The 12,914-nt window shown below is 37.3% G+C and overlaps 2 protein-coding genes across 2 annotated transcripts; both read right to left on the bottom strand.

Annotated features, from left to right (window-relative positions):
* Positions 1–1,023: 1,023 nt before the first annotated feature.
* Positions 1,024–2,603, bottom strand: si:dkey-78k11.9 (P2Y purinoceptor 1). The gene has a single exon (XM_017487794.3). It carries the CDS (start codon positions 2,511–2,513, stop codon positions 1,542–1,544), a length of 972 nt encoding a protein of 323 aa, XP_017343283.1. The 5' UTR covers positions 2,514–2,603; the 3' UTR covers positions 1,024–1,541.
* A 1,886-nt stretch (positions 2,604–4,489) lies between these two features.
* On the bottom strand, positions 4,490–12,681 carry ccn5 (cellular communication network factor 5). The gene is made up of 5 exons (XM_017487793.3): positions 12,532–12,681; positions 11,645–11,861; positions 9,629–9,877; positions 6,250–6,470; positions 4,490–6,008 (listed from the first exon to the last, which is right to left on the bottom strand). The coding sequence occupies exons 1-5, from the start codon at positions 12,598–12,600 to the stop codon at positions 5,727–5,729; spliced, it is 1,038 nt and encodes a 345-aa protein (XP_017343282.1). The 5' UTR covers positions 12,601–12,681; the 3' UTR covers positions 4,490–5,726.
* Positions 12,682–12,914: the final 233 nt, after the last annotated feature.

Raw genomic sequence — 12,914 nt, 5'->3', positions numbered from 1 at the left:
AGTTGGAAAAGCTGGAGAAGTTGAAGCACAATGTAGACAAGTCATAGCATTCAGTGTTCACCCAGACGCAGAGGACAGCAGATTAATGAATGAAGTGGATGAATGTCAGAAACATTGATTTGCCAGCAGATGTCAGTGCAGGAGTAGATAGACGATTGTCAAAAATATTTGAGGTGCATGTGGTTATTGCACATGGGCACAGAATGCAAAACGTGTTCTTTGCAGAGGTGCAACTAATGGTATGGTATTTTTAGAAACAAAGGAAATATACCTATTCATAACCACGGTTGTCTTATATCCAGAAAGAGAGTTTGCAGATCTGTAGTCAGGGTTCAGTTCTCAGAATAAGTTTCTGTTGTTATCCCTTCCCTTTTCGAAACTGGCATAGTAGGTGTAGTAATAGTGGAGATTCGGATATTGGGTTATGATATGATATCACATGTTCCTATGAGACCTGCTTAGCGGTTGGGACTTTGCTGTCAGAGCTCACAGGACATGCAAAAACTCCAGATGATGATAAGGAAAAGAGGTCTTCTTCTCAGAAAATCCCCTTGGTACAGAATGACCTACTTAATTCCCCTCAATCTTTTGACAAACACAGTGAAACTCTATGTATGACAGTGTTATAGAAAGTAGTTATTGAGTAGTTTGTGAAAAAGTGTCTTGAAAATGACTCAACTAAAACGTTCCCATTAGCCTCCCTCACAAACTTTCTTGCAGAGGAGAATAGATTCTGCAGCAATTCTATCACTCTCTGTATTACAGTCAAATCCATTTCTTTGCATTTTAAAGGGTAATATTCCTAATATTTTTGCCTTATTTGTAACTTACCTGGACTAAAGTGTTGGCTAAATTAATAAATATAAATACTTTTTTTTTTTTTTTTTTAAATGTTCACAAGTGCATAGGTAATGATTTACATTAAGGTTCCCTTAACTAACATCATTTAATGCATTAGTTAAAATAAATAAATAATAATAAAGAAAGTATTCACGGATTAATAAATTGCATTAATAAATTATTATATTAATAAATCAATTTTTTTTATTAAGTATTTGCCATGATTAACAATGACTGAATAATAGCTGCAAAGGTCCATTTCCTCCTACTCAAAAAAAAACCCCAAAGCAACAATAACAACAACAACAACTAAAAAACATAAAGCCAAAAATACCAGTAGTTGCAGAAACACCCAAGCACACATAAATTACACATAAAGAACAATACTTTAATAGTATTAACCACCCTTATTTTTGGTATTTGGTATACATTTTAATAATAATAATAATAATTATTATTATTATTATATTTTATGTTGTACACTATGCTTTACCTGGAGTACCACCATCCATTTTACAGTCAGTTTTAATATTGAAAAACAATCCACAATACTTCATGCAAGAGTTTTTGTATGAACATTCAGTGCATTACATGTTAATTGAGAAATAATAAAGAAATAACGAAACAAAACCCCACACACAGAGACACACATGAACTTGATTATATTGAACATTCCCTTTTTATGTAAGATTACTTAATTTCTATGTTGATCTCATAGGCGAGAGTTCAGGTAAACTTGGACCTTCTTGTCGTTTTCGCCCCAAATTTAAAAACCTCTTCAGCAGTTCGTCACTATTCAACAGATATACCAGTGGGTTAATGGCACTGTTCAGACTTGCTAGCCCTTCGCTTACATGTCTGGCAACATACATGTTGGAATACCATGTCTTACATACTTTATTTATTTTTGAGATGCGAGTCATCAGGTTGAGATTTCTGAAGATGTGGATGGGGATGAAGCATACGGAAAAGAGCACAGCCAGGATCACTACCAGCCTGAGGCACTTCAGCTTCAGTGTGGTGTCGCCGATGTCTTTCTTAGTGGCTAGAATCACAGCCATGTGGCCATAGCAGCACACGATTAACACCAAAGGGATTAAAAATCCAGTAACTGTCAGTATAATGCTGTATGTCAAGTAGCTCCCAACGCTCTGGTCTGTAGTTGAGTCATAGCATTTATCTCTTTTCCCAAATGTTTTATCAAAGAACACATCAGGCAGACATTGAAGCAACACCATAATCCAGACCAGAGCGGATATTCCTACTGAGTGGCATACTTTTATCCTGCCTTTTACCTTCAGAGGGTATACAATGCCAAGATACCTGTACACACTGATGCATGTGAGAAATCCAATACTTCCATAGAGATTGGTGTTGAACAGGAATCTTGTTATCTTGCAGAAAGGCTGTCCAAAGATCCATTTTTGGCCTTGCACTTGATAGGTCACCCAAAATGGCAAGGTAAGCAGGTGTAAAATATCAGCAATGCATAAGTTTAAGGCAAATATTTTAATGTTTCCCAGCTTCCTCCAGTTTGTAAAAATAGATTTTAGTCCCCAGCAGTTACCAAGAAGTCCAAAAATAAAAATGATACAAAATGCAGTGGATGAGAAGATTTTTGGAAATTCAAAGTTAACCTTAAAGCAGAAACTAGCAGTTTTATTGGCTACCATTTTACAGCTATAAGAGTAGCAACCATTTCTGGAAGGCTTTCTGAATTTTCAGCAACTGCGTGTTTCTGCACAAGCTTTTGTTCTCCCCCCAAAAGGCGCATTAAGACAACCCACTAAACAGGAAATTGAGTTTGCAGAAGCAGGTGCCTTGAGTAACACATAAAATGATATTTAAGTACCATTCAAATTTCATGATAATATGGTATTAGCAGATCATTTATAAAATAATAATAGCAACTACCCAGTCATACATTAATTGTATCTGATTACCATTTTACACCAGTATCAGTGATTAATTATTATAATTACAATGGTTGACTATTCCTTACAACTATACAAGAAATGAGTGTTGTATAAGCTGCTTGCTGTTGTACCATTAGTTTTGGAGCTACTACTCTTACTACTTTAAAAACTCAGCTAATTAGTTTGTCTGTGCGTGGAATAGTTGGTTAGAGTGGTTTTCTTTTCATAATTCATACGCAGGAAGATGCTACTGAAACCGGGCAGTTGGTAAAGACTGAAAAAAAGATCACACTTTTTTTTGTTCCTCTCTAAAGTTTCAGTGCTATAGATACTAATTCAGAATCAGTTAGTTCTGCTTTCAATGCCACGTTCATATCATGTCGTCTAACAATAGTCTGGTGTGATGTTCATGCGCTATTGACTGGAAATACTCAAATGTGTGAATATGAAACTAACAAATTTAAAATAGCAGTTACAAGAGACACGATCAAACCTCTATGTAGCAAGAAAACACATTGTAATATGTATTATCAGAAATAAATGTGGCCCATGGAACAGCAGATACTAGTCCAAGTAATACGATGGTAGGTCCTTGAAAAAACCATCTAAGTAAAATCCACTGTTTTCATTTTTTTAATTAATTTTTGTTTTGCACTCCGGTATCATTTTACTAATTTCTGATATTATGACCTAGCAAATATCAATACCCCACGTGACTGCACCACCATACCCACCTGTTATCAAACAAAAAACAATAAAAAAAAAAAAGACATTATACAACTAAACAAATCAAAGAACCTTCATGATATATTAAAAAATATGTGGACATCTGACCACATATTGAGCTTAAACGCATAAGAATGCTGTTTGTTTAAAATGATTTTTTTTTTTTTTTGTTCAAAGAAACAAAGAAGAAATGTTGAGTAATACATTTGATTCTGCAAAAAAACAGTTTTCAAAATTATGCTGAAGGCTCAGCCTAAAGAAAGTAACAGCAACAAGTCACTTCCTGTAATGTCATGGGCAGTTGTTCTACATTCCTCCATGCACAATATCTCATTTGGTTTGTGCATGCACGTCATCAAATCAGACCACAAGGTTTAAAAAGTGCTCAGATCTGAGATGGCTGACATGAACATCGCTAAACACTGTTTTTGCAATCCTTCCTCAAAGCATCAAAGATTCACCTGTAATTCTGTATAGGTCCATGATTGTACTTATGTTTTCTCTTTGAAAACATGAAGCATGTAAGCATATGTACTGAAAAGTGACAATGAATATATCTTAGCATCCATAAACATCCAGTATCCCTTCTAGATAGAATTTTAAGATGCTAAACAATTCACACATTTTTTTTGTGTTCTGTTCCCCCCGCCCTTCTGTTACAGTCATCGTTTGCATGCAGGTCACACTTCAGTACCAAAGTTAACACTTTGGTTAAACACCAAACTTTCTTTGCATCATGATACTATGTATGTATCTCAGATCACAAACTCAGGAAGAGAGAAAAAAACGAAGCTTCTTTGTTTCAGACATGTACTCTATAATGTTGAGCGGACACATAAATTATAATCTTTTATATATATAAATATATATATATATATATATATATATATATATATATATATATATATATATATATATATATATATATATATACAACGTAATAAGTGCATTTACAAATATGTACAGCAAATTACATGGGCAAAATAATGAGTCTTTCAACATAACAGTTGGTGTCTCTTTAAAAGAGTTTATACAATACATCACCCAAGCCCTTATTCCAGTGGCTGCCTGGTCAAAAATGTCTCTGAAATGAGATTTTTATCTTCACTGGCCTAGTAATGTTAAGCTCAACTGATAGAGAGAATGTAAAGGTACAGAAAACCACATTAAACAAGAAAAGTGTCTTACCCCAAACACAAGTTAACACAAGTAACCTAAGACAAGTTAGTGTGTGTGGGGGAAAAAGTTTTCCGGTGTATTGAATAGGTGAAAAATCTGAAATAGGGTTATAGATCAAAGCTTGGCAGAAACATTTGAAGTGTCAGTCTACACTGACACTGCTACTTCAGTTTCAAACATTCAAGAGTGACAGTAAGTGTACAAGCTATTACAATTAAATTACATAGGGAAGCTGTAAGCACTCAAAACTAATAGCTGCCATCACATAAAACTAAGAGAGATGGGTTAAACATCTGAACAGGCTTCTCAAATCCATAGGAATATTAAATTCTGACCACATTAAAAAGGCTATAAGTGAAGAATCAGGCCAGTCCACTACCTTCTCGAGCAAGGCCAACAGAAATGTAAGTTATAGCAAAAGCTCTTTATACAAAATGACAATTAAAGGGATGGATCAGTGACTGGGCCTATTATGCAGATGCCCAAAGGGACGAATGAACTGAATGATTAGACTGACTAGCCTTTACACTGTCACATAGCAGTCTGTTAACAGAACCCAAGCCGATGAATGTAAAGTCACAGAATAAGAAATAAACTCTGAAATATTACTGGTGTGTGGGTCTGAATTCATACCCAATGAGCAGTCAGTTAGGTCCTAACTGGAGAGAAAAGCAGATGGAAAGAAACACAGACCCACACTAACTGTGTTGATGAAGAGAAGATTGAAGCCAAAGAATGATTATGTCGCCTAATGGGTTGGATTAAAAACAAGCTCCGAACTAAAATTGGCCAAAGAAGACTCAATATGCTGTCACTGCTGGCCATTGAGTCTGAGATTGTTAAAGAGCTGGACTTTGGTGGATTTAGTGAAAATGTTTATAAAGGGAAAAGCTAGAAAAAAAGCCAGTTGCTTAAGGTAAGACTGTCTTCTGTATAACATCTGCCCAGTGGCCAGGATTTGCTAATCCATCCCTGGCAATAAAAAAAAAATACTGTGGTATGTGTAAAGTGCTATTCTTTCTAGGCTTCAAACTGGGCTTTGTATGAATCAGTGCATGAGAGTCTCTATCCCCACGGAGCAAGCCTCCTGTAGGTTCCACCAGATGAGTAGGGGCAGTTGTAATGACAAACACAGGACTTGATCATCATGACAGCTTGGCGGACCAGGCGGCCCCCTGGACAGCGAAAGGTGACTGTGACAGTGCGGGTCCGATAAGGCGTGCAACATCGGCCATCAGTGCAGAGGCCACAGTAACGCAGACGGTAAAACTGTGTGCTGTAGCAGCCTTGATGGAGCAGGCGTGTGGGAACATTTGACCTGTAGCTCGGTTGGCATTTCCTTGGCCACTAATGCGGGGGGGGACAAAGAGCAGAGATTAATACATCATCAGTGTATGCTTAATTCTCCAATGTGGATGCAATTACAAGAATAAAATCACAACAATATAAAATAAATGGGATGGGATTTTCCGGTAAAACACAGTACAGTAAACATATTGTACACCCCGATATCCTGGCTTTCAGTATCTTTTTACTATTGTTAAATATTTCAAGTGTTAGCACTGATGTTAAATAAATCATGGCTCACCACTGGTGTTTGATATGGCAAAGTTTGGCATGGTCGGATTTTACACAGCCTGATCTGCTGCTCAAGTCTGCAGGCTGCATTCTGGTTGCTCACTCGTGTGGAGATTCCTGGGCCACAAGTACTTGAGCAGGCACTCCACTCTGTACTCTGATATATACAGTTTAAGCTGGGGCTGGCTTGGAAACCAGGAAGTGCAGGCATCACTTGGGCATCAGTGTAAGCTGTAACCATAACATACTAATCAGACTTACTGTATTCAACTGCTAATGCAGTAAAACCTACTAACACAAACTGAACTAAGACCCAAAGAATAAATCAGAGATGTCTTCATCTCAAATTGATGTGATTAACTTTAGAACTGAATTACAGTTAACTAGAGAATGTTGTAATCTATTGATCTTGATTTCGAGATAATTCAGTATGAACAAAAAGTTAATTGCATATACTTACACTGGCAAATTGGGCTCAATTCAACCTTGTAAACTCCCAGGGCCATCGCTATATTCCTAACCCTTTTACACTCCCGTCCGAAAGTATTTGAACGGCAAGGCCAATTCTTTTGTTTTTGTTGTACACTGAAGACATTTGCTTTTAAGATCAAAAGATAAATATGAGATGATAGATCAGAATTTCAGCTTTCATGTCCTGATATTTACATCTAGATGTGTTCAATAACTTAGAACATGGCACCTTTGGTTTGAGACCACTCATTTTTCAAGTGATCAGAAATATTGGACCATGTGACTGACAGATGTTTCTGGTTGCCCAGGTGTGCCGTGTTGGATTGATTGTTTAAAGAATTGATAGCTCTGGATGTCTACTCTTGGTTTCACCTGTGTAGACTCCATTTGTTGTTAAAAAGGATAAACCAACACTAGAAAGCTGTCTATGGGAGAAAAGCAAGCAATTTTGAAGCTGAGAAAAGAGGGAAAGTCAATCAAAGCCACTGCATAAGCATTGGGCATAGCCAATACAACAATTTGAATGTCCATTAAAAGAAAGAAACCACTGGTGTGCTGAATAACCAGACATGGAACAAGTCGGCCAAGGAAAACAACAGCAGTTGAAGGCAGAAACATTGTGAAAGCTGTGAAGTAAAACCCAAAAACAACAGTCAGTGATCACCAACAACCTTCACAGGGCAGGGGTGAAGGTACCACAATCCACTAGTTGAAGAAGACTTAACGTGCAGAAATATAGAGGCCATAACAAGATGCAAAGCACTCATCAGCAGTAAGACTCAGAAAGGCAGATTGGAATTCTCAAAGACGTACAGAGACGAGATGAAAGAAGAGAAGTTCATAATTTGTAACAAGTCTAAATAATAATGCAAGGAGTAAAATGTAAGGGGTTTATTTTGGAAATGTAATTAAGTATGAGTAATTTAAAAACAATAATGTAAAGTACAAAATAATATTTACAGTATTTACAGTGCTATTTGTGTGTAGTAAAGTTACTCAAACATTATCCACCCCGATAAAGGCGTACATGTGGTTTCACTGTAGTAAGATAAAGAGTACAAGATTAATAACAATAAGCTGCCATTTTAAGGAGTTCAAGTTCACTCATGTGAAGCCTCTACCAGCACCTCTATCAACACTTTGAAACTAAAGTTGGTAAAAACATAATAATAAGAAAATGATTCGAAAAAAGAAGAACGGAATCTTTTTAAACCACATTGGTGATAATCATCTGTTCGTGTGCCATGTAAATGATGTAAACATCCCTGCACAGCATGCAAGAAAACTGTAAAATGTGCCAGTGATGTTGCTCTGACTTGGGTGACATAGTTTAAATTTACAGTTGTCCCCATAGTGAACAGGGTTTTGCCAGCCCCCTCATGCTCCACGGCTGGCTAGTTTTCGACATTAACTGCTGGATTTCACAAACATGAGTCTGGTTATGAATCATGGAAAGTTTCTGGAGGCAGTCGCAGTTTGGGCGGTTCAGCTCCATCTTGGCAAGACATTTTCAACTAAATGCTTAAGATCCCACAATAAAAAAAGCTCAGACTGGAATGTGACTGACTGCTCTTAGGTAAATATTACAATCGTGGTATGTGGGATAAAAGACCAACATTTTACGATTTATGAAAAAATCCCACAGTAAGTGAGAAAACTAACATCGTCTCCAGATACTTGTGAAAATGACTGTCTTGTAAGCATGGCTTGTGACATTCTCATAAGGGCCTCATTATCCCCAAGTGAAAAATAGCAAAGCATGTAGTCTTACTTAAATGGATGTGGTTTAAATGTAAATGCTAAATGATCGATGAGATCTCTTTATTAATTGTTATCCCAGAGCACCAAATGAATTGTCAATTCTGATTGGTCAGAATTATAATTATGTGTTGATTCATTTTCTATTACAGCAAGCTGCAAGGTTTTATGCTAATGCACTTGTTCTAATACTGTATTGTTTCTATAGTAACAGCTTGCACAGAGACTTAAACAGATAGACTGTAACTCCACATAAACAGATTCAAAAAAACGTGTAAATCATTGATATGGTGAAGTTTTCTGTAAGGAGACTTTTTTTGTTGTTGTTGAATGTATTCATTTTTGGAACGAGTCTCCATTGTCAGCACTACAGTTCTTTGAAGTTTTTCAGATAGAAAAATTTTCAGGATGGAAGGCTTTGCGATTTCTTGGTAACATGACGAGCGGCATTTCTTCCCCTTGATTTCATGCAAGAAAAAACAAAGAGAGCCTGATGAGGTAACAACGGTTTCTAGTGGCTATAAGGTAAGTGATAATAGGAACTAACTTGTTTTGGGGCGTTACATGTAAATGGATAAAAAGTATGGTATGTTCTTTACTACAGTTAATAAAAAATTGGTAGTGTTTGTGGTTAGAGGTATAAAACATGTTGGGGCGAGCTATTATAGGCAAATAATTTGCGGTGGGCTACATCACATCAGATGTTGATTAGTGTTGATTATTTTCCTATGAAAGTATGACCCATCCTGTGTTATTCATCACTTCGTGTCTTTCTAACAAGTCAATAGTGCATATAAAGATGATCTATCACTCTCCAACTCCAGTTTGTTCATTTATGAGAGTTTTTGTGAGTTGCAAGCTCAGCCTTAGCATATCCTGGTGATTATATTAATGTTGTACCATGTATTTAATGTGTACTGTCTAGTTACCCATACTGCCATGCTCATTTATGAAACTGTAGGTTGGTGCCACGTGACACGTGTTAAGTTTACACTCTTTGAACTGAATGTGACAGGTACACAGAGCCCTTTATCTTACACCATAGTCCACGTCACAATATTAGGCTTTATATATATATATATATATATATATATATATATATATATATATATATATATATATATATATATATATATATATGAATATTTATTTGACCTCACCCGTTTGAGCATCCTGTATCACACTGTTGTCCGAGTTCTCACACACCCACTCCTTACAGCACTTTCCGGGCAGCTGGACCTTTTGTGGATATGGGCAGTCTGAGCTGGGCAGGCGGATATCTTCACCGCACAGGGGAACACAGGTCACTCCTCCACCTACACATTTGCACTGGGTGCTGCAGGATGGCTGGAACACCTCACCCTCCTGATAAGAGACGCCATTCAGCTCACAGCTAAGCTCTTCCTGACCTGAGTATCAGAGACATGACGCGTAAGGATACAAATTATAGAACAAACATACACAGAAAAACATACTGAGGGATGAAAAGGTGAATTGCATGTGCCCGAATATGGATGGGTATTGAAAACAAAAAGCTTTGCTTCTAAGTGCTAATAATGAGCACAATGATAACCATGTTACAAAAAATGAAGAATGGATGTTGCATATGTATTTATTTTATGTACTGATTATCCTACACAGGGTCACGGGGAGCCTATCTCAGGGGCACAAGGCGAAGGACAACCTGGAAGGGGTGCCAATTCATCGCAGGGCACAATCACACGAACTGGACAATTTGGAAATGCCAATCAGCCTACAACATGTCTATGGACAGGTGGAGGAAGCTGGAGTACTTGGAGGAAACCCCAAAGCATGGGGAAAACATGCAAACTCCACACATACAGGGCAGAGGCAGGAATCAAACCCCTAATCCTGGAGGTGTGAGGCAAACCTGCTAACCACTAAGCCACTGTGCCTCCAGATGTTGTTCATGTAATGTTATATGACATGTTATGTGTAATTATATGGCAGTATGATGTTACAACAAAATATGGAAATCTAAAATACCAAAAAATACCCTATGCTATATTGACTGTAATACCACAGGGCATTCAATTCTTAAATCTGATTGGTCAAAAGGTGTGATTAATTTTCTGTAACAGCTGCTCTGACAGTAATACCAGCTGTCATTCACATGGACTTTCATGATGGACGCTCCACATATATTTTTTGTGATTTAAAAAAAAAAAAAGATGTGGAATTGTTGATATGGCGATGTTCTCTGTAAGGAAACATTTTTGGAAGGAATCTCCAGTCAGAGATAAAGCTGTTACTTTAAGTTTTCTAACAAGGGAAAGTTTTCAGGAGAGAGGGCTTTACAGTTTCTCAGTAACATGATAAGCTGCGGGTTTTTGTAAAATAAAAATAAAAATAAAAATAAATGTCTTATTATCTTCAAAAGAGAGACAAAGTGAAAGGCTGGTGAGAAAACAACTGTTTATAATGTTACTGTTATAACATAAGTGATATCAGGAACCACCTTGCCATAACTATAAATGGCTAAAAAGTATGTTGTGTCACTCTTTAATAAATAAATTGTTAGCTTTGGCAAATTGATGTGGTATAAGAGGAATAAAACACCTCAGGACAGGCTGGTGTAGGAAAATGATCAACTTCAGGGTTGATGATTATTTTCCCATAACATCACATATCCCTTAATATAGTCCAAGATATTTAGGATCTATTTATCTTACTTTTAAGAATATACCAGGCATAAATTAGAATAAATGTTTTTTTTTATTATTATTGTTGTTTTGATAAATAAACTACTGTGGGTAAAGGTGACCTATTAACAAGTTTATTTTAATTAATAATACATCAGATATATATATATATATATATATATATATATATATATATATATATATATATATATATATATATATATATAGTAGTACATTGGTGCTGTAGTGATATACTGCATTTATTTTTCTATCATAATATTTTTGTTATACAGCTCACACAGTTTCACCCTCAGTCTCAATAGTGTAAAGGAAGCAAGAGCGAGGAGGTTGTTAAGACATTTTGAGGAGGGGCCAGTGCAGGTAAATCCTCACACAGTAGCCCTATTTGTCCTCCTCCTTGGAACTATGCTTGCTAATTCTGTTTACAATCCCTGTTTTGGATGCACACCGAGACATGCTGTTCAGCACAAGGCAGGAAATCTCACTACTCACTGACACACTCTCCCGGATCTCCGGGGAAGCTGGCACTGTAGTCACATTCCAGGCCATGCTGCTTGTCACACACCAGTATGTTGGTGCAGGCTTCACCCTTCTGGCGGGCACACACTTGGCAGCATCCACATCCGTCCACGACGAGAGCGACACCTTCAGGGCAGGCTAGCACAGAGCTGGGACACTGGCACGGTCTGACACACTGTTGACAGCATACCTAATGTGGTGGAGAGGAAGTGGTTTACTATTACACCAAAATCATTCTCTAGATGATGCATGCAGATGCAGCTTAAACTAAATTACCCTGGAGTTCTTTGAAGATCTTTGTAAGACAGATGGCAATAATATCAGAGCACCCCAATTTAGATGTTTATTGCTGAAGTGCCCAACTATCTGGACTCAGTTCTCCAAAATAAATAAATAAATAAATAAATAAAGGGGGAACGACCATAAAAGTATATACACCCCTTCCCAAAACATTGATATACTGAACCTTATGGAGGCTAAAAACTCAAAAATATCTCTTGAAAACTAGTTAGATGCAATAAAAATATACTCTCAATTATACTTGACCAAAACTTGGAACCATATAGACTCCATCTTGTGTAAAAGAACTTTGATGCATTATACATGAAGCCCACAACGTCCTGATTCATAGTTTCTGTAATCCATTTACAACTGCTAAACAGAAATTTCAACAAAACTGTGAACTATCGATACATCACTTATATCTATAACCCAACCTTAAACACTAAAAAAACAAAAAAAACTTTCGAACATACTCAACTTCCACTGAACTGCCAAAAATGATACAAGCAGCATGAATGAATTACCTCAACACCTCAGATCTCCCAGATAGTGTAACAGGTGGAGAGAGAGCTTCTCACCTCGGAGCACAGGTACAACAGTAGTGCCCGTGCCAGCAGAGTGTATGTGTTTTGCACTTTTTTGTCCATCCCACTGTCCCAACGCAGTATCCTGAGCTACTAGTGCTGCTGTTTGCTCACTGGCTGGCTCTTAGAACACTCACTTTTATAAAGTCCCCCCGTCCACCCCCCCACCCATGTCATGGCCTGTCTGTGGTGTAAACAGTGGCTGGCCAGTAATCAGAAAATGTTTCAAATTCCACATCCCTGCAGGCCAGGTCCGCTCTCCACTTCTCTCCTCCTCACAGCTACACTTAAACACCAAAAAACAAGCTGCGAAGCAAAAGCAGGCGCAGCAACAGGATTTGTTCTTGGCTGCCACAACACGTTCCTGCTAAATGAGT

The sequence above is a fragment of the Ictalurus punctatus genome, chromosome 15 (assembly GCF_001660625.3).
Source record: "Ictalurus punctatus breed USDA103 chromosome 15, Coco_2.0, whole genome shotgun sequence".
Taxonomy (NCBI): domain Eukaryota; kingdom Metazoa; phylum Chordata; class Actinopteri; order Siluriformes; family Ictaluridae; genus Ictalurus; species Ictalurus punctatus.
The sequence above is the reverse complement of the archived record's forward strand: the minus strand, read 5'-3'. Positions and strand labels throughout refer to the sequence as shown.